This window comes from Kogia breviceps, chromosome 13, assembly GCF_026419965.1.
Source record: "Kogia breviceps isolate mKogBre1 chromosome 13, mKogBre1 haplotype 1, whole genome shotgun sequence".
Lineage (NCBI taxonomy): Eukaryota > Metazoa > Chordata > Mammalia > Artiodactyla > Physeteridae > Kogia > Kogia breviceps.
Window position 1 is genome coordinate 75,485,095 of NC_081322.1, and position 22,838 is coordinate 75,507,932.

The 22,838-nt window shown below is 43.6% G+C and overlaps 1 protein-coding gene across 2 annotated transcripts in view; it reads left to right on the forward strand.

Moving 5' to 3' along the window:
• UST (uronyl 2-sulfotransferase) overlaps positions 1–22,838 on the forward strand; it is a 284,549-nt gene that overhangs the window by 222,520 nt on the left and 39,191 nt on the right. For both annotated transcript variants that reach the window (XM_067010993.1, XM_059083482.2), the window contains exons 6-7: positions 888–985; positions 2,863–3,020. In XM_067010993.1, the coding sequence (XP_066867094.1) occupies positions 888–985; positions 2,863–3,020 (256 nt within the window). The remainder of the gene's footprint in view (positions 1–887; positions 986–2,862; positions 3,021–22,838) is intronic.

Below are 22,838 nucleotides of genomic sequence, written 5' to 3' on the forward strand. Positions count from 1 at the left end.
GGCCACGGCTCACGGGCCCAGCCGCTCCACGGCATGTGGGATCTTCCCGGACCGGGGCACGAACCCGTGTCCCCCGCATCGGTAGGCGGACTCTCAACCACTGCGCCACCAGGGAAGCCCGATGAAAGTGGATTTTTAGCCCTTCTTTTCATGTCATTGTAAGCTCTAGTAATGGTGACAAAGACACTGCACTCAACCTCATAGAAGAGAAATTTTTTCTATGCGGAAATTCCAGATTTTCTGTTTGGAAATCACAACTGTTGCTTTTGAAAGTGAGAGAATGTCTATATGCAAACATCCCGCCACTTCGTAACCTAATATAACATAAGAAATGGTTTTACAGCCCTTCCAAAATTTACAGACCCTCTATGTGACTATTGTAGGTACTTAATAAGTATTTGTTGGACATGTGGATACACAGGGAAACACATTTCTACAAGATTGGCTGTACAGGGATCTCTGATTAAGTCTGAATGAATTAAGTCATACTGAATTCATTCAACAAATATTTGTTAAGTGTCCACTGTATACTTCCCAGTTTCTCATAACTGCTGGGCCCACAACTAGCCACAGTCCGTAGAACTGCTGCAAGATGCCTGTCAACTAGCTAGAGACTTCAGGCCACTGGGAAATGCAGAAATTCATTTAAGTCAACAGAACAAGCACTCTGTGAAATGCTCTGACCCTATGTGTACCTGGCCAGTGGAGCAGGCTGGGGCAAGGCAAAAAAAGGATTTCGTTTCTTCTCATGAAATCCATCAGTTCTCTACATCTTCTCAACGCCTTCCCGTATCATTAAAGTATCCATTTTACTTACACTGTATATGGCATTTGACAAAGCCCTGCAGAGACCGCCAGACATCTCACCGCTGTGTTTTCTCTTCTAGGACATCAACGAGTGTATTCTTGAAAACTATCCTGAGTGTTCCAACCCCAGGTTATTTTACATCATCCCGTATTTTTGTGGACAGCATCCCAGATGCAGGTAAAGACTGAAACAGGCTCATGACATGCTCATGTGGACAACGATGACAGAAAACCCACCAGCTGGCGCTGCGTGGGCGTCTTCTGCGTTCCCAGCCTCTCTAACTTCTGGAATTGGAATTCAGTTAACATTTACTGTTAATCTTTCAGGATTAACAGTAAATTTGAGATTCTGAATGTCCTACAGATAAAGAAATTAACAAATCAGGGTCTGGCAGAGGCCTTGGGAACCACCCGTAAAGCTGTGTAACTGAAATGCCAACCAAACTCTTCTTCACCTTTGACGTACACCTGTCACTACCCAGCCCGTGAGATAGTAAAGCCCAGGGGCTGCACCCATCCTGCTCCTCTGTAGTGGCTGGGCTGCATCCACAGCTGTCCTTGCTAGTGTGGTGTGTCTTAATTGGGTCTGAAACACTAGATGCTCACACCCAAAATTCCGGAGTTTTCTCTCTCCTGAGGCATACTTAGCAGAAAGAGAAGAAAGTGCTTTCTAGTGACCCCTCCTCAGCCTTACTTGGTTGCAGGACCTTCTTCAGAAAGTGACTTATTCAGATAGTAAGGGCCCTCAGTGTGGTCTACCCACCTCCTGCATCTGCATCCCTGGGGTACTTGTTAGGAACCCTCACCTGATCACAGTCTCTGAGGTGAGGCCCAGGCATCTGTGACCACCTCCCAGGTGATTCTGGTCTAGCTACACTTGAAATTCGTTGTACTAGATAAATGTGTAGCCTCCAGAAGAAATGGTCGTAACGATGAATATTATCTTTGCTTGGTGGAAAATAAACCGTGCTGCCAGAAGCGGCATTTTCCCCGAAAGGAGACATTGACTGGAAGGTCGTCGTGTTCCTTAAGACACTGGGGGTTGGGGGCGGGGGACACAGCTGTTTCCAAATTGCAGCTCACTTATTGTCCTTTTTGCTTACACTGGGATTGCTGCTTATTTATTATGTGTGTTGTTATTATTGACGTTTTGCTGAGTTAACCAGTTTGTTTACGGTCAGAATTGTGGGGCTAGCAGTGTCAGTTTTCTGCTTCATTATAAACTCCTGAGTTCAGGAGGCCTCCCTCACCCACCCTGTCTCCTGTAGTAAACGCCTCCTGCTTCACGGTCAGGGCTTCAGATCCTGGGAAGATGTGGGGCCAGTTGACTCGCTTTCTGTCAAAATGAGGATATTTATTCCAAGAAACAAGATTCTAATTCCTTAAAGTACTTTTAAAATGATATATTTCCCAGTCTTGGGGCGAGGACTTCTGATGCCTTATCTCGTGATGATTTTCAAAACGCTTTCAGAATGTCCCCTTGTTCCACCTTAATGACAATTATTTGAGCTAAGTAAGGATTATTAAACAATTTCAAAAAAGAATCCTGGCTTGCCTAGATTCCTCCAGATCCTCCGGAGCCCAGCTCCTGGGAGCCCCATGCTGGGCTCTTTACATTTATATCAGTGTTTTTGGCTCAGAGATCTGCCTTACATATAAGATTAGGCTGTTTTCCTTCTGTAATTGAAGAAAAAAAAAAAAAAAGGCTTGGTTTTAAATTCCTCAAAAGAATAAGATGATTCGTGGTCGCGACCTGACACCTATTTTGATAAATCAAAATCAGTAAGTTTCATATTTCAAAACTTCTAACTTTATGGGTTCGGTTTGGTCCTCCTATTCAAAGGCCATTCTAATCAGCGTTTATTGAGCCCTAGCTGCCTGGGCCCATTTTCTCTTAACAAACATTTAGGTGGGGCTCGCTGGGCCCTGGAGAAAGTGGGATTTGGACTTATGTGACTGGGGGGATGGGTGGGAGAAGGGAGAAGCCTCCAACATGTTGTCGCTGCATTTCGAAAACCAATCTTTGATTTCAAAATCATTTTTGTATCCATAAAGGGAGCCTGGTGAGTGGGCCCTTGAAAGAGCAAAACTGAACGTGAAGGAAAACTTCCTGCTTGTGGGGATTCTTGAAGAGTTGGAAGATGTGCTGCTTTTACTGGAAAGATTTTTACCTCATTACTTCAAGGGTGTGCTCAGTATCTACAAAGACCCAGGTAACTCCGTCTGTAAGCAAGTGCTTCTCTGTTTTGAGGCTTACCCGCCTCGAAAAGGACTCGGGCAATAAAGGCGTGAAATCCTCTCCTCTGTTAGTGAAGGGGAGCTCCCCTGGCTTCGAAGCAAGGTTAGAACCACGAGATTTAGATACCAAAACCTGGAGCTTCGGGGCCAAACATAAACTTGCCGTGTTTTACTATTTTTTTTTTTTTTTTTAATCCGGTACGCGGACCTCTCACTGTTTTGGCCTCTCCCATTGCGGAGCACAGGCTCCAGACGCGCAGGCTCAGCGGCCATGGCTCACGGGCCCGGCCGCTCCGCGGCATGTGGGATCCTCCCGGACCGGGACACGAACCCGCGTCCCCTGCATCGGCAGGCGGACTCTCAACCACTGCGCCACCAGGGAAGCCCATAAACCTGCCGTGTTTTAAAGGCCGGATGCTTCCATTTCTCCCTTGGAAAGTGAGATTGGCAGCATTTCTGTTGACCGTGTCCTGGCGCTGGGGTGAACCAATGAACAGGCAGGTGTGCGTTGCGGTCCTGGGGGAGCGTGGTGAGGTAACCCTGGCCCTACTTCCGCGTGACAGAAGCAAATCCTGGCGCGTAGAATCCATAAAGCAGCCCATTGAGAATACAGTTATGAGTTGACTCCAATAAATGGAGTGGTGTCCAGACAGAAGCAAGAAAGAGAATGCAGCAAAGCAATTATAAGGGTTGCCCATAGTGTCACTGTAAATATCATTACTTTCAGAAGTCCATCATTTGTTTTTCTCATTATAATTTTATCTTGAAAGGCAAACAACCTTGTTTGTTTCTTTCCTGTCCTCAATCTACTGCTGCCACAACAATACCTCTTCACTAATCCGTTTATGGTTTTGTTTTGTTGTCCGGAAATGGAAGGTATTATTCTGCTTTGTAGAAACGAGGCACAGAGGCGGGGCTTCCCAAACGCAGCCTCTGCCTCACGTGCCACTGAGCCAGGCAGGGACCTCGTACCGCACCTGCATCACTGACAGGTGCTGATGCCCAGGTGAACTGGTTTTGCCTGCAGGAGCCCTGACTTCTGTTCCACCGGGTGGCCCTACCCCTCCCAGGGACTCGCTGGGGGAAGGTGATTTTGCCTTGGTCTCCCAACACTCTTCTTCAGAGATAAACTCCCACGCGCTTACATGGCCGTGGACCTCGAGGTATGCCCTGCAGGTAGGTGTGTCTCCGCGGCAAGAAGTGTGGTTGGAATAGCTAGAAGCATAAAAAACTCTGAATTGTCATTTTTTGAAATAGGGCCTTCCTTTGCCCTTTCAACACTGGGCAATTTAAAGAGTTCAGAGAATTTAAAGAGTCCTCCTGTGACCAGTTTTTAGCTCTGTAGGAAAAAGTAAACTCTGGTCTTTGTGCAGGGAGGAGTCTCACCCTAACTCAGGCTCCTTTGAAGAAAAGGTTTACGTTATTCATTGTTATTTCCCTTCTTTGGCTTTAGCTTGTTGTATAGCGTGTGTGGGTGTGGGTGTGTGAGATGTACAGTATGAGATAAAGGCTGACTGGGTCTTGGAGACACACAGCTGTCGGATAAGAAGAACACACTCTGTCCCAGCGCTTGGGAAGAGTATAGGTGAGGCCACACCACGCACTTCATCCATCCTGGGATCTGGGATTAGCACGATTCACAGGAGTTCACAGCCCAGCACCCCAAAGGTCAGCATCAGAGGTGTAGGTCTGATAACTTAGAAGAGGACATTTTAATCTTTGTTCTTCTTAAATACAAATAAACCACAAACAAAAATCTTAGCCCCAAGGACTCACTTACCTACCGTTGTCAGGATGTATCATCTTCACCTCCCACCTGTTTTCCTCATTTAAATACCTGACTTCTCAGGAATTGTGGGCCTTCGTCCGGTGAATCTAGAAGCCCATTAATTAAAGTAGAACATATTTTTGAAAATTGAGTGACTGTTAGCTCTTTTGTCTTTAGCTGTGATCTTTCTTTCCACCTATAAAGATTTTTCTCCCCTTTGAGTTTGGCAAAGCAGTATATGAAATACTTCTGAGGCTGCTGCCCCAGGGAGAACGCAGGCCGGCCAACACGTTACCAGTTCACAAAGTCCAGCTATACTAGTGGTTAAAACAGCGAGACACGTCTACACTGCCCTGGGCTCCCACCCTCCGGGTGCACTTACACACACACACACACACACACACACACACACACACCTCACCGCCCCCCCCAAGGGGGTCTTCAGGACTCTGTCCCAGGACTCAACAACTGTTCTAATTTAGTTCCTGAGTGGAACTGCTGTTAAATATTTTGCATATCACTCCAGCGTAATGGCCTCCGCTGCCACACGGCACGTAGACAACAAAATGAACATCTGAGTGATTCTTCAGTAACTTCCCCTGTGTTTTGTGGTCTCTCAGGCACCTTCTGTGAGATTTTTCTTTGGTAACCTTGAAGGCCAAGCAGCTCCACAGTTGCTCTGTCCCAAAGAGTTTCCTCATCCCCTGAAGCAGGGGACAGGAGATGAGCATCCATGCCTGGCCAGCTTTCCCGTGTATTTTAGCCTCTGCAAAGACTAAGCCCCTGTATTCTTTTCTCATGGCCACAAATCAGTGAGCTGTTATCGAATAGGTTAAAGGAAGAGAAACAGCAGGTCACTTTATCATTCACACCAGAGCCTCATCACCTGGGCATTTTCAACCTAAACTCACAGATAATGGCCCACTAAAATCATTGCTCTTGCCCTTTATACAGGAATTTTATAACTGACTAGACTAGAGGACGGAGGGAAGAAACACTAACATTTGAGACCTTTAAATACTTGTAGATTAAACTGACCATGGAGCTGGATTAAGATGCAAACATTCCACTGGCCATTTTTCTTTGGTGCTCATCCTGGTATTTTAAAAATGCAGGTGTGTGCGGATTTCAGTAATCCCCTTCCTGCAAGACGAAAAATATTTAGACCAGTCTCACTGCTGAAGAAAACACACTAATAACAATAACCAGGGAGCTGGTAAAAATAACGTCTGCTAGTCAGATGGGTTGTCACTTATTCTAGATTGGAAGGATAGTCACTAATTCTTTCCAATCAGTACTGTGGGTTCCAATAACCCACCATTTAGAGGAGTTAATAACTTCGCTAAATAATAGGTCAGCTGTGCTCCCTCACCCCATTCATTGCCTGTAAGAAGGTATATACTAGTGAGTAAATTTGTCTCCTACCAAAAATATTTGAGAAACTTAGTCTTCGTAAATTTTTTTGAAATTTAGTCATTTTATATTAATGTTTGCATTCTGTGGAGACCCAGTTAGTGTATCCCAGAAGAAGTTGGTGATAGTAAGTACTCAGGATAAAATAAGAATGAAAGTTGTAGCCTGGTGGATAACCAGGAGAACACACTCTGGTGTTTCTCGCCAGCCCAAGGGCAGTTGCTAATGTTGAGGCCAGTACCTTGGAGTGAGGGCTCAGTAAACTCCGCCCAACTTGGGTATGAGTTTGAATTGGGGGAACCAAGGCCGAAACAGATTTACTGGGTAAGAGTGGCCTCACTTCTTTAACTTATGCAGTCTCATTTTTTATCGATTAATCTCGATTACATTTGCTCATTATTTACCTTTCAAAAACAAGAAGCTTGCAGCCGGCCCAAAGAATTGGAGAGACAGCTCTATGGTCATCCACCGAAATGTGAACCAAAGGGCCACAACTTAGAGTTTCTGAGCCACAAGCATTAACGTGTTCATGAATGCTTTCCCCCCTTAGCTCTTAAAAAGGGACACGCTGTGAGCTATCAATATTTTTCTTAGTCATAGTTTCTTTAGGAGCTAAAATCACAGTGGTGTTAAAGGCCACAATAAATAAGTAAGTTAATTAAAGACAGAGAATAAGTGAATATCTGTGATAGGAAAAGTCCTTATATCAGCGTCTCCCATATCCACCCCTGACTAGGTGAATAACCCAGCTGTTCCAGTTCAGTAGTGCCACTTAGCATCCAGATATGAAACTCTAGGACCTGATATTTTAACCCTCCTACGTGAGGACTACATGAGGACTTGAAAGCTAATCCTTTTCCCTTGTATTTTAAATACTTTCCAATCCTTTTCCGTTGTATTCTAAATACTCTCCGTTACTAGCATTACATTAATATTCATTTTCAACTTGTTTCCGTTACAAATGTAAACACTGGAACCTCAGTAGAGAATTTACAAGACTTTTGTGGGCTGTTTTGAGAATCTGGCCATCAAGTACACTACAAAGGAAAAGTGTCTAATTCCAAACAAAATGACTTCCGTGTTAACTTTGAGGGTTTAAGTTCATTCATAAATTGGGTGCTTTGTTTTTTTTTTTTAAAAAAAAACTGCTTATACTTAAGTATTTTTATTAACAACGATGATAAATAAAGTACAAATTTAAATATTTTTTTGCTAGGCATGAATTAGACTCCTATTAAGGGTATAGCAGTGTACTCTTGGAGTTCATTTGCATTGCAGTATTCAAATCTCAGGATATTTACATAGAAAATTAAAATTGTCCTATTATTCACAAAGAAAAGTTTTGTTTGTTTTTTTTTGTTTTTTTTTATTTTTTTGCGGTACGCGGGCCTCTCACTGCTGTGGCCTCTCCCGTTGCGGAGCACAGGCTCCGGACGCGCAGGCCCAGCGCCCACGGCCCACGGCCCACGGGCCCAGCCGCTCCGCGGCACGCGGGATCCTCCCGGATCGGGGCACGAACCCGTGTTCCCCGCATCGGCAGGCGGACTCGCAACCACCGCGCCACCAGGGAAGCCCGAAAAGTTATTTTTTAAGGAAAGAACGCTGAGTTAGGAGTTTGAAGACACTCCTAGTCCTCTTTCTGTGGTGGTTCTGCCCATAGGACCCGAGCAAATGTAGCTTTGGGTGGTTGATCGCTAAGGTCTATATTATTATATAGAAGGTTTGAAGGCTCCTCTTTCTACCTTCTGTTGGTTAGCACAATTATACGGTGCTTCCCCCCCACCCCCACCCCCGCCCCGCACAAACCACAGGCAGTCCCCGTTGCCTTCGTAATTCCCAGGTTGAGTTATGGAGACTATCGCCACCTAGAGGACATGACGAATCCTCGCTGCTGGGTCATTCCTTCAGAATCCGTTCTTCCCTAAGCCAGGGATCCCAGCACACTGTGTGGTCACACTGTGCACCCTTCTCTCTCCACACCGTATGCATTTCTGTCCAGAAGACAGAATATCATAATTATTAGAGCACAGGCTCTGGAGTAGGCAGCCTGGGCATTAAAGCCCGTTCTCCACTTAACTGGATAACCAGAGGTAAGATGCAACCCCTGTACCCCATTGCTTCCCCATCTGTATAAGGCACATAAACAATACTGTCTACTTCACAGGGTTGTTGTGAGAGATGAACCTGATCGAATCCATGTAAAGCCCTTAGCCCAGAGCTTAACATATGATTAAGTGTTCAATAATTAGCTATTAGCCTGTCAACCACATTACAGGAGAGAGGGCCATTATCTGGGAGGAACTAGGGCTTCAGCTCTCTCTGTAACTTACTTATACATGAAAGAAAGAGAGAGAGAGAAGGGAGAGGAGGAGGGCGGGAAGAAGAAAAAAAATGATCACCCTTCACTTATTTCATCAGTGACAGCTGACCTATGACTGTGAAATCGAATGCCTTTAGGAAATAGTAGTTCTGACTTAGAATCTGAGAGGAACAATTATATTCTGGGCAATACCTTATTCCTGAAACAATCACAGGGAATAAGTTTAATGGAAATATTTCAGGACTGAAAAACACACACCATGCAAGTCACTGAGGGTTTTTTAAAAATCATATATTTTTATGCCTGAACTCTTAGCAGAAATATGAGGGCGTTATAATTTCAACCTTAAATGAAACCCACTGTTGGGATGTGACCAGGGCCAATTACCATTAACTCGAGTTGAATGTTGAATCTTTCAGACTGTTATGCATCATGTTATTTAGTAGATATAGGATGGGTGTTCAATGATTTAATGGCGTTTTTATTTTAACTAAGACCCTAAGATTCAGTTCTTGAAAAACCTTTATTTTCCATATACAGAATTACATGCTTCAGAGCGCTGTTAATGAATTAAACTTTGTCCAGCAGGTGGCAGTGTCTCTCCATTTTCTCAAGGAAGTGCTTGTGGTTTCCTAACAGTTTGCATCTGCTGACAGGCGTTCACAGAATGCTTGAACACAGATGTACAATTATGCCCAATATGGGGCCTAAAAATGGGATCGTATCAAAAGGATTCCAAGTACAATTGACTGCAGTAGTCCAAAGCACATTATCTGAGAGCCAGTGGGGTCGGGAATTGGGGGATAGTTTACAAGTAAGTTTGCGTGGGTTAAAAATATATGTACCGTCTACTCTGGCTTTATAAAAATCATCCATCATTCTACAACGATTGGATTCAACATGCTGTTTCTCATTTTTTATTTCCATCTTCTTATTACTTTTGTGCTAAAACAAAACCCAAAAACATTCTGGAACTTCACAGGTACACAACTGATGGTTGGGAGAAATTCAGACTATCTACAGGCACCAATGAAGTTGTTTAAAAACCTCAATTATCATTTACAAAAAATAGGATACCAATCTGTTATTGGTTCATGTACCATCAATATTCTCCATAACGATTTGTTTATCACCAGTCATGTCCTAGGCTCAGATTCTAGTCAGGTTGGTACTGCATTACGTGTGTGTGTGTGTGTGTGTGTGTGTGTGTGTGTGTGTGTGTACACACCCATTCATGTTCAAACAACTAAACTCTTTATTGCACGGCACTGGTATCTTAGTGAACAGTCTTGCATGGGAACATCAGCAACAGTTCCTAAATAATAATAATTTGCATAGCAATTTACCGTTTATAAAGCACTTCCATAAGATGACCTCATTTGATTCTTACACGAATCCTCTGAAGCTGAGGAAGACAATTAGTCTTTGTCTCATTTTCTAAATAAGAAAGCTGAGAGTCAAAGAGTAGAATAGCTCGCCCACAGTTATCAAGTCCTAAGTGACCACAGACATTCAAGCTTCTGTCCCCAGAACCACCACAAACTCCATGAATCTATGGCCCTCCAAGCATCCTTCATATTTAATCACTAATACAGAGCATTAAGTGGGTTTTTAAGCACTCTTATGTATTGCAGTTGAAGGTAAATGCTTGAAAATATAATCTATAGATTATCTCTATTCAGCACATGGTCTGATTTTATAGTAATAACGTTCCAAAAATATTTCTCTTCTTTGAAGACTAATATTTAAATAGCAGGTATAATCTGAAAATACTAGAAAAATTCAACAAGCACTTTCAACAAGTTGTTTGCATGTCTGCAATACACTCCAGTCCTGGGCAACAGCCATACAAAGATAAAGAAAACGCTACCTGGCACGAACGCCTTCGCAAACCGGATGGGCACTTCCTCCTGGAGATATTTGGGCCAGGCCTTGAAGGGTGCATCGCTCTTCACCAGGTGGACGTGGAAGGAGGCAAGTTAGGCAGAAAAAAATAACATGAGTGCAGACCTGGAGGTGTGAAGGCACAGAAGTCCCGAGTCCCATACTTGGGAGGCATGAGGGGTGTCCAGCCCACCTCGACCCTTGCCTACTGACCTTGCCTCTTTGAGCTGAGCCCCCAATTCTTCGCAGCTCAGTCACCCTACTGCTAAGCCAGTCCTGCCCAAGGCAGGAAAAATATCCACAGCCTTAGATCTCTATGTGGTACCGCCTGGAACTGAGTCACTCATACCAAACCCAGAACCAGTGGCCAAGCCACAGATGCCAGAGGGCCATGTGTCACTCCCCCAACCCCGCTTTCCCTGCCCTCTGCAAGCCTGACCACCACCCAAGGATTCCTCACTTTCTAACAGTGTGTCAGGATACTGCCAGGTTCCCAGGTCCCTAGGGCTGGGATTCTTCCTCGCTTTCTTTCTGTTTTTCTGAACCCAAGACCCAGCCACCCTCCAGGCCTGGCATAACCATCAGATCCAGTCGGTCCTGCACTGTTCCACCACACCTCTCCAGACACCACCTCCTGCCCTGCCTGACCCCCAGATTCCCCTCTCTGCCTAGCAGCGTGGACTCCCCTTCTGTTACCAGGCACTCCCTAACTCCCGTGAGCTCGCTGTGTCCCTTGATGCTGCCTCCCGTCTTCCTGGCCTCCCTCAATAGGAGCCCTTGGAATCATCCCTCCAGAAGTTTCCCCTAGTCGCCACCTCCCACCCATGCACCCTGGGAAATTGATCTCTTCTAAGTCCCAACCTCATCCTCTGGGGAACCCCAGATGCTCCCCACAGTGTGGCCAGGCATGGGGCATGCAGTTTTCTTTCTTATGATTCATTTCCGCAGACAAAAAGGTGGCTAATAATATCTCAGTGTGTGGTGGAGGTACCAGCATTCTTCTATGTTTATAGGTGAATTTCTTCTACTTGGGAATTTCTTCACTTCTACTTTGAGCAGTTTTTAGTTGAACTTGACAGTAATGTGCTTTGCATTGAGTAAGAATGTTACTAAGGGTGGAATTAGTCACCACAAATTTCAATTTTTGGACTTTCCTGGTAACTCAGCAAAGCTGAAATGCTCCTAGAGCCTGGGCAAAGAAGATTAGAGACCCGACCCCAGAGGGTGACAGTTGATCTTTTTATAAAAGACCCTGTGAGCTTCCTGCCCTTTCATGCCCAAACTTCCAAGGTCTGTACCCGCCCCAGGGCCTAATGTGGTGATGTGGAAAGGGCCTCAGACAGAGAATTTCAGAACTGTCTTTGTGCCCTTGACTCACGGTCTTGCCTTGCTGACATTCTTTGCTTATAAAATGTACCCCCAGCTGGGGTGAAGTACAATCCTTACCCATTTCTCATGACTCAACATTTTACAATGGAAGCTTCTATTTTTGTTCAACTAAATCTTGTTCAAATAAAAATATCATTTCCTGGTCTGTATTTTTTTAACATCTCATACATTTTTATCAACATATAATGTCCTAGCTTTTCACATCTTGCAAATGGTGTTGGACTGTGAAAGAACACAGTGAAAAACTGTAAATATACCTGTGTACAGAACATTGCTGTTTTTAGTGGTTTCTTTAAGCATATTCATTTCACTGTCCACAAACCCATAGAGAAATCCAATCTAATTCCCCACTGATGAGAGTATGGAAGTTTTGCTTGTTGAGTGGGAGTTTCAGATACTCTGACTGGAAAGTCTCACCTCTCCAGTTTTTACAGTATGCTTCTAAGTACTTCTGTTGCCTTGTCATAGCCAGACACTACTGGAGCTACTTTTCAAAACATGTTTTCCTAGAATTTTACCTTCCTGTTTTTTAACTATACTTTATATATATTAAAGTAGTGCATGTACATAATTAAAAATCAAATAGCACTAAAAGACATGTAATGAAAAGCAGTCATTTCCTATTTCAACCCTCTCCATCGCGAAGTCTGGTTCTGCAGAGGCAAACACTTTCAGCACAGTTAGCTGGTTCTTCTGATAATCACCACACTAATTATAACTAGTATGCACAGGCTTGTTTTATTTTTCTTGTCTTGATGTATTTATTGGAGACGTTATTTAGTTCTCTTATCCCACCACCCTTACCTCTACTTGCTCCCCTCCACCATCTTCATAGTATAGCTCTATCCATGTTTTACATGTGTAGTCCCTGTTTATGTTACTGTGACTGCATATGTTTGTTCAATGCTGATCCAAGTAGTACACCATCATCTTGTTTCATTTCTTGCATAACTTACGGTTTTTCTAGAATTGATTATTGCCTTGGGTTTTTTATCCGCTTAGATTTATTTATACCTATCAAAATTTTCATATGTGCCATTAGATCTGTTGTATCAATCTTACTTTTGATGTTTTTTCCATATTTTTATCAGATAAGTATACCATTCCATTTCCTGCTCCCCCATCCCAGGACCACTACCCTCCTTCCCACCCAGAGCTCTAACTTCCTGTTTCCATCTGGGCTGATTACTCAGAAGCTCCCTTCACAGCTGTCCTGCAACTTTCCTTCACCATTTTACTGAATGTATTGTATCCTTGATCTCCTGAATCCCTCAAATTCTCTTTCTTGATTTAATAACTCATTTTATTCCAAGATAGGCCCAAATTGCTTCCTGATAAAAGGTGCATGGGAGGTAGTAAATTCTTTGAGTCACTGCATGTCTGAAAAAGCTCAGTGTTCTACCATCTCATCTGATTGCCTGTTTGGCTGGGTATGGATTTCTTCATACATGCACTTCATTTCCCACATCTTTTTCTCTGACTTTCTCATTCTCTCTCTCTCTCTCTCTCTCTCTCTCTCTCTCTCTCTCTCTCTCTCTCTCTCTCTCTCTCCTGGAGTGTTCCATTTATTCCTTTTATGAAAGTTTACAACACCTCAAGGTACTGAGTATTCGGTAGATACATTTAAACTTAAAACTCACGTTTTTCATTTCTGGGAATTTTTCTTGTTTTACTTCTTTCATGATTTTATCACCACCATTTTCTCTGATTCATTTCTGGAATGCTGTTGGTCAGATATTTGAATCCCTAGGTGCATCCTCTCTATGTGCTTTATATTTTTTTCCTCTCTTAATTTCCATTTCTTCAACTTTTTCTCTCTGGAAGAGTTCCTCAATGTGTATTCCAGTCATTCTGTTGAATTTTCTCTTTCCCAAGAACTCTTTTTTAATCTTTTTTTTCTTTTTGCATAATATCTTGCCCTTGTTTGTTGGGTACAATGCCACCTTAAATCTCTGAAAATTACAGAGATTTTTAAAAAGTGTTTTCATCTATTTCTTACATTATCTCTACTTGCTCGAGGATTCTTTTCACTGTTTGGTTGATTTGGGCATCTCTTTTTCAGTCTGAAGTCTTTCCTCTGGTAATCTTTGTCAGAATTCATATTTGAGGGTGAGACACAAAAGAGCTCATTGAAAGTGCTGTGCAGTAGGCGAGGCTTATCAACTAATGGACCCACTTGGGATGATCAAGCAGTAATAGAAGTTTTGCTGGGAAAACATTTGTTAGTGACTTTAGGTCTTTTTTTTCTCTGGAGTTGATCCAGTTTCCCCACTGAAGAGTCCCCCAGACATCCCCTTGGGGGATGGGAGGTGAGGAGGGAATGGGGGAGCAGGACACACGTCTGATTGCTGGTGGGGGACAGGAGCTGAAGGCCCACGTTCAGGCACAATGCACTTCATTGTTCTCATTTTAGCCCATGCTCTCCTCTCTCCTCTGGGTTAGCAAATCAGTCTGGAGCCTCTGCCAGATTCTTTGGAGACTAATCCTAAGATTGCCGGATCGCAGGCAGTGGAGAATGGGGGAAGAAGCATTGCAAGATAGCTGGCTGCATGCAGGTTTGGAGGGAATTTGGGGCCCAACTGCTTCATAGCCAGACTACCTGCCTCATGCCCGGCTTTCCCATCTGGGCTACCGGGTGCCACTCCTCTCTCTCTCAGGGGTTCTTCAGGTGAGCTGACCCTCCAGATGTATGTCTCCCCTCTGCCAACACTCCAGTGCATATACTCTGCTCTGCCACGTGCAATGCACTCCTCCAACCACTTTTCATCTTCCAGAAGTTGTTTGAAGTCTGTCTTCTATTGAAATCCTTCTCCAGTTCTTTGTGCTTGCAATCTTTTTATAAAATTATTGTCCTTTACTGTCACTTTAGTGAAATGTTTCAAAGGAGAGGTGTTGAAGGCCTGTAGTCAGCCTGGGTTAGCTGGGAATGTGCTAACTACCTGAAGTTTAAGATTCTATTACCAGTTTTGTGTGTATAGCTTCTAGCTAGCTCTGTTATAAATGTTTCTTTCATGTGATATCTGCATAGCCATGATGTGAATCGGGCTGCCGTAGCACTGCCTTCAGCATCCGTATCTGGGGATTATAGTACTGATGAAACTTCAAAAGCAAAACAAACAAAAACAAGATCCCTTAATGGTAGTTTATTAGTTAAACCCCTTTGTGTGTGTTGGGTTTTTTTAATTTTTATTGGAGTAGATGTTGCTTTACAATGTGTTAGTTTCTGCTGTATAGCAGAGTGAATCAGCTATACATATATATATATATATATATCCCCTCTTTCTTGGATTTCCTTCCCATTTAGGTCACCACAGAGCACTGAGTAGAATTCCCTGTGCTATACAGTAGGTTCTCATTAGTTATCTATTTTATACATAGTAGTGTGTATATGTCAACCCAATCTCCTAATTCATTCCCCCTACTTGGTATCCATAACTTTGTTCTCTACATGTGTCTCTATTTCTGCTTTGCGAATAAATTCATCTGTACCATTATTCTAGATTCCACATATAAGCGATATTATATAATACTTGTGTTTCTCTTTCTGACTTACTTCACTCTGCATGACAGTCTCTAGATCTATCCACGTCTTTTTACTGAATGATGTTTGCTATCATGAGGCCCCAAACTACTGTTTTTTAAAATTACCTGGAAGACAGATCAGGGCCATGTTGGAGATTTATTTGCTGGGAGAGAATGTAAATTATAAGAACTGATAAAAAAGACACTCTCTCATGATCAGAGGCAGTACCCGACCATCCAAAGATACCATGCCAGTGTAACTTGGCAGAAACAGGCACCACCGTTTTGTGTGCTGTCATGTGTCATTTCCCTAACCTAATGCAGGGATAGTGACACAGGTATCCCAAGCCTGGAGAGTCCAGGGCCTCGATCCATGAGCGCTGTCAGTCAGCACATGTCCAGGAGAAAAAGCAGCCATTGAGAGGGTTTCTCGGCAGCAGCTGCTTTAGTAGCAGTAGCAGCAGCTCATATAACAAATGTTTCATGACGAATGCAAACAAAAGCCAGCTCCGAAATTCCAGCCACGCCATGTCCAAGCCAGTTCAGAGTCGTATCACCACTCCGTTCAAGTTTTTTCCCCTCTTTAAATGCATTCCATATGAGCCGTGCTGTTGGGACAGCTGGGATCTCCTGCATTCACTCAGAAGGCTGTTTTTAAAGCCCAGACTGAAAGGAAAGTAAGTCAGTGGGAAAACAAACTCAAAGAAAACACTGAGACTCAGGTGGGTGTGGGAGGTGTGTTTGTTTTCCCCAGCCAGGCATGACCCCCGGAATGGGGCTAAAGGCTGGGAATCCTTTAGCCCCCCTCCTCGGAGGCCTGGGAGCCAGGCTGTTCTCCAGTGGGGCCCCTGAGTCGGCATTGGCCCTGGCTCTGGACAAGCACCACTTCTCAAAGTGTGGTCCAAGGACTGTTGCCAGCCCATAAGCTGCTTGGTACCAGCCCATGGTGAGATGAGGTAGACATTGAGAGTAAGCCTGTAGAAACTTTGATGGTAATTTGGTATGGCTCTGATGATTTTTTTTAATAACTCATTTTTATTGTAGTTTACAAAAGTATCAATCAGAGATGGATTACAGTGGGAAAAATTCAGAGATCTTTTGCGAAGCAATGTTGTAGATTCTCCCACCGGCTTGGGCTGACCAGGTTAGCAAGTAGGAGGTCATCCAATTGACAAAACCAGTCCTAAGGCATTTGGGGCTTATGAGGCGCCATGATTTTTCCGTATGATTTTGCCTTCTTGGCTTCAAGTCTCAAACTGCTGTTCCATAGCGATGGCCGAACACCCAAACTCAAGGAGATGTGATACTTTGAAACTCTGCCTTCCTAAAACTGGTGCCTCGACCTATAAAGCCTTTAAAAGTCATGATTCACACTAGGATAGCACTTTTACAGTTAACAGAGTACCTTAGACTTATGTTGACTCACTTCATCCTCACAGCTTGGTTAGGTAGTGTTATAGGTTGAATTGTGTCCCCCCAAAATACGTTGAAGTCCTAACCCCATGTATCTGTGAATGTGACCTTATTTGGAAACAGGGTCTTTGCAGATATAATCACATTAAGATGAGGTCACATTGGATTAGGGTGGACCCTAAATCCAATGACTGGTGTCCGTATAAGGAGAGAAAGATTCAGAGACACAGGAAAGAAGGCCGTTTGAAGTCACAGGCAAAGATTGGAATTATGTTACCACCAGCTAAAGACCGTCAAAGATTGTCAGCAAGAACAGTCAGAAACTAGAAAGAGGCTGGAAAAATTCTTCCCTCGAGTCTTCAGAGGGAGCATGGCCCTGCTGACACCTTGACTTTGGACTTCTAACCTCCTGAACAGTGAAAGGATACATTTCTGTTATTTTAAGCTACCCAGTTTATGGTAATTTTACCACAGTCCTGGGAAACTAATACAAGTAGAAATCTTCATCCCATTTCCAGATGAATATCTGGAGACTCAGTGATAATAAGCTCTGCCCATGTTCGAAGCAGCCAGCAAGTAGCAAGACCTGGATTTGAGCAAAGGTGAGCACTACCCAATACACCAGATTGCCTGTCTCTGTGAGACAAAGGAATTGAGGGAAAAAGAAATATCTAACACATGGAGAAAGTTAAATAAATGACTTTACAATAATGCAATGAAATATGAAGAAGCCATTGGAATTTCATTCTGAAGAATTGTTCATTCTGAACCACTAATGAAAAATCAGACACACTGTTATATTGTACAGTATGTTTATAGTGTACACACAATATGCTTAGAAGAACAACTAAAAGGGAAAAAAACAAAAGAATAGCAGTTGTTAATTGTGCTTGTGGGCTCTGAGTAGTTTTCATTTGTTCCTTTAGACTTTTCTGTTTTATCTACCTTTTTTACAATACACGTGTCGCAGATGCCACAGTGCAGTATGTCGCGACACTGTGCTCTGTACCCTCCATGTATCTTCTTAATCATCACAGTGGTGCAGCAAATTAGATATTATTATCCAAATTCTACTGAGGAGAAAACACACCCAGACAATCTAAGGACTCTATCTGAGGTCTCAATAGGTGGCGAGAGGCAGAGCCTGTCTGGCTCCAAACCCAGCATGCTTGGTGGCCTCTTCCACTTTCATGATCAGAAAAAAAGAGGATCATGGGAAGGGGCACAACTGAGCAGTGGTGAAACAAGAAGAGACTGTCACTATGGCCCCTTCAGGCAGGGTTTGCTCATCCTCGGTCATTTGTATGAAATAGAGGAGTTATCCTTTTGGCATTAACTCTGCAGAGACTTCTTGAAGATAGGGACCATGGCTACTACCTTCCTGATGCCCCATAGTACCTACTGTAGAATGCTACTCATCAGAGGTGATGCCTGGCTGTCCTCCCATCCTTCCCTTCTTTCTGAAACCCCCTCCTGGCAGAGTTTGGGGAACACTAGGTAAAGCACAGTTACTTACTGAGCATTTCCAGGACAAATACCTTGGAGTGCCTGCCTGGGTGACCAGATGTCCTATTCTTCCAACCCCCCCCCACACCTGAAGGCTAGTTAGAGCGTGAAAGAAAATTTGCTGTACTCTTCTGTTTGATGTAGCCCTGAACCTTTCCAATTTGAGTAATTCAAACCTTAACTGTAAAAAACTTGTTGATTTTTAATAGAGTATTGAAACAAGTTTTATTCCATTAGTATATCAAATAGTTTCATCATAGAATTTTAATTCTCATTTGTCTGATTCTTTGTTTCCATTATTTTTTATCTGATTTTTATTTATATTTTTAATATTTTTTTTCCTGAAAAATACCAGCAGATAAGCATTGTAAAAATAAAATCTTATTTTTTATGTAGGTCGGTGAAAGGCCTTCAATTCAGTCTGTCGTCTGCACGCATCCTCTCTAGGAAGGTCTGCCATTTCCCTGGGTGCTAAGTCCATGGCCCAGCTTTTTAAAGGCTCAGTAGCATCCTGGTAAAGACTCCCAAGGCCTCTTCTTACCCGATTCTATTTCCGTGATCTGAATACGTTTCTCACCCATCTTACTAATATGCTGTAGCAGATTCATTCTTTAGCCCAATGAATGAATTGTGCCCGATGCTCCTCCTTGCTCTGAGACAGTCTGTGGCGTTCCCCTAAAAGCTTGGGTGGGTATCAGTTGTACAGAAATGTCACCTTCCTTGCTAAAACATAAGTAGAGCCCATTATCCCCAGGAAGGAAATTTCTTGATAGAGAGAAGCAACTGGGTCACTTACTTAACAAACATCAATTTTGCACTTACTATGAGCCAGGCAGCATGTGAGCACTTTATAGATATTAACCTGTTTAATAGTCGTGACACTTGTCTCTGTGGCTGAGTTCTCCTTGCACTGCTGGTCCCTGTGCTGCCTCTTCATCCTCCAGCCCAGAGAGGTAGATCTGGAATGTTCCGCGGGAGAGCTGAGGGAAAGGCACAGAGACAGGGGCATAAACCTGGATAGTTTGGCTGCAAGGTCTAACTGGCATCCCGAGGTTCATAGCCAAGCAAAGGACCTAGAGCTGTGGCATTCCTGTCTTGTGTCCCCCAGTCCGTGTTCCTTGCTCTTCTGGAGATGTCTCCCTCTTTCCAGGGAGACCTACTGCACCAACCTTCAGTTTAGTCGTGCAGAGTTTCTGCGACGATGGAGATTATTGACGACAGTCTCTGGTCATTGTGAAGCACACACGCCACGGTCTGGATGCCTCATCAGTGTTCATTCTCTCCCGTAACTGGAGATCAGGTGCCTCTCTCACTCATGCGTCACTGTGAGCAGAATGGACCCTCCTCATTGTGAGCAAATGAAGTTTCTCTTCTGCATCCTCCTACGGCATCATTCTCCTTTGTGCCTGCCTCCAGCCCTCCAGTACCCCTGTGAGCCAGCAGTCCCCAAAATTTTTGGCACCAGGGACCGGTTTTATGGAAGACAGTTTTCCCACGGACTGGGGGAGCGGGATGCTTTGGGGATGATTCAAGCACATTACATTTATTGTGCACTTTATTTCGATTATTATTACATTGTGATATATAATGAAATAATGATACAACTCACCATAATGCAGAATCAGTGGGAGCCCTGAGCTTGTTGTCACTTGCCACTCACTGATAGGGTTTTGATACGAGTCTGCAAGCAATCGATCTATTATGGTCTCTGTGCAGTCAGACCTCTCTGCTAATGATGATCTGTATTTGCAGCCGCTCCCCAGCACTAGCAACAGCGCCTCAGCTCCACCGCAGATCATCAGGCATTAGATTCTCATAAGGAGCGTGCAACCTAGATCCCTCACACGTGCAATTCACAGTAGGGTTCGAGCTCCTGTGAGAATAATGCCGCCGCTGATCTGACAGGAGGTGGAGCTCAGGCGGTAATGTGAGCGATGGGGAGCGGCTGTAAATACAGATGAAGCTTCACTCGCCCGCCACTCACCTCGTGCTGTGCGGCCCGGTTCCTAACAGGACACGGACGGGTACCAGTCCATGTTCCGGGGCCTGAGGACCCCTGCTGTACACCATTCCCATACCCTAAACTGCCCTCTCCATGCTAATAGCCCTTGGCACCTGAACTATCCTCTCTCGAAATCTAGCTGTTCTTATGACTCCCTTAGAGCCCTGATAAATAATTCTAGAAGTTTGAAGGGCTTAACAGCTGACACTAACACAATTTGTGCTGCCCAGGGGAATTTCAAACAATAATGATAATAATAGCAACCCCTAGAACAGTGCTTTGCACATTGCGAGTAATCAACAAAAAGTTATTGAAGTAATGTTGAAGGCTTTTTATGTGGGCTTTCTAATTTAATCCTCAGAAGAATGCAATGACGTAGATACTTTCATTATTCCCATTTTACAGATGAGTAAAGTGAAGTTTAAAGAGATATAGATGACATCACTCTTTTATTAGGAGATTCTTTACAAAAAGAATCATTAAAAAATTTTTTTTATTGGAGTATAAATTGCTTTACAATGTTGGGTTAGTTTCTGCTGTACAATGAAGTGAATCAGTTGTATGTATTCCTATATCCCCTCCCTCCTGGACCTCCCTTTCACCCACCCTCCTTCCCACCCCTCTAGGTCACCACAGAGCACAGAGCTGGGCTCCCTGTGCCTTATAGCAGGTTCCCACTAGCTATCTATTTTACACATGGTAGTGTATATTTGTCAATCCTGATCTCCCAATTCATTCCACCCTCCCCTTCTCCCCCTGTGTCCACGTGTCCACTCTCTACGTCTGTGTCTCGATTCCTGCCCTGGAAATAGGTTCATCTGTACCATTTTTCTAGATTCCACATATATGCGTTAATATACAATATTTGTTTTTCTCTTTCTGGGTTACTTCACTGTGTATGACAGTCTTTAGGTCCATCTACGTCTCTACAAATGACCCAATTTGGAGTATAGCTGATTCACAATGTTGTGTTAGTTTCAGGTGTACAGCAAAGGGATTCGGTTATATGTATACATGTATCTATTCTTTTTCAAATGAAAAAATCATTTGAGATACATTTTATTATATGTGAACTAAAAACGGTTTCTAAAGAGCTTCTTAGGAGGAAATATGTTGCTCTACTCACCTAAATTTAGTGCACTAGAAATATAGGGAGGGGACGTGAACTTCAGTTGGTCATTAAGTCAGTTTGTTATTTTACATCTTTGGCACTTCCTTTCATTCGTCACATCAGCAGCTAGGACAGAGGGTGAGCTCTTGGTTGCCTTGGGGTACGGTAATATACTCTTTATGCCAATAGCGCGTCCTAGGTCACAGAACGCCAGGATTTGGACGTAACCATCACACATCCTGGCTGCTGTGGTCTATTGTGTTCTTCCTGAGGTGATTAGTCCACTTCAAGGGGAGAAATTATTAATGGTAGAAATCCAGACATGGGCTATACAGCTAAGAACAAGAGCTTTTTCTAGAGGCATGGATCTTCATTAGCCCCAGAAAACCTACCATTTATAGGACTACCTGTTCTGCCCGCAGCAAATGTTCTTAACCTAAAGCTCCATCACATGGTGTTCAGGGAATCCTTAACACTGCCCCATCCCCATCCATTTAATATGAAAATATTTTGTGTGCCTTCTTTTTTCTGGGAAGCCAAGTATTTTCAGACTTGCACAGATGTTCCCAACCTCCCAAACAGTAAGAATCACAGTCTGTACGTCAGGCCAGCTCCACAGGCTTCTCGCACTCGCTGTTTCACGTACTCCCTTTCCAATAGCTGGTCTCTGGAAAGGCCTGCCCTCTTGATAACACGCCCATCCAGCTGGCCTGCGGCGGAGCCCTACCACAGAAGAGGGAGCCCCGTGGCCGTGAGCTTTGACACAGACAGGCCTGATCTGATGGAGAATGACCAGGAAGACTATTGAACTGGCCTGATGGACCGAGGTGGGCCATCTTCTTTGGAGCCAGAATATCAAGCTGAAGCTCCACGTGGTGATGAAGCCTTGTGTTCGTTCGGGGTGATTTTTGGCTCTGCCATACTTCCAGACTTCCACATTCTAGCACAGGATATTGTCTGCCTAAGTATAATAGGGCATATAAGTTGGTTCCGGGCATCGACCATGGAAGATTGGCTTACTTTCACCAACCCAGCGTCAGTCCCCATGGCTATCAAGAAAGACCACACAAATCCCAGAGTGTCTATAAGTAGACACCAAACCACGTGTGTTATTATGCTTGATCTTAAACCATATTCTTGTTAACTTTGCTTTGGTTGAAAGTGGACTGCATCATATTGTTAAAATAGAGTTTCACAGCCTTTAAGTGACCAGGGTATGTCACTTTTAAGATGCTTTTCTAAAAGAAAATGTTAAATCCCAAATACAATTTTGGCTGAATAGTTGGTTTTAATGGTCCGGAGTCAAAAACTGTAAGTTAATTCCTTGTAAAACTTAAATCAATTTCATGAGGGTTCTGCTACACGGTTCCCTCTGTTCAGCCCGAGATTTCTCCTAGTCCCTAACCCTTAAGAAGTAGTAGCGTATTCTTTTAAAATACCAATATTTTTCCATTTAAAAGAAGTT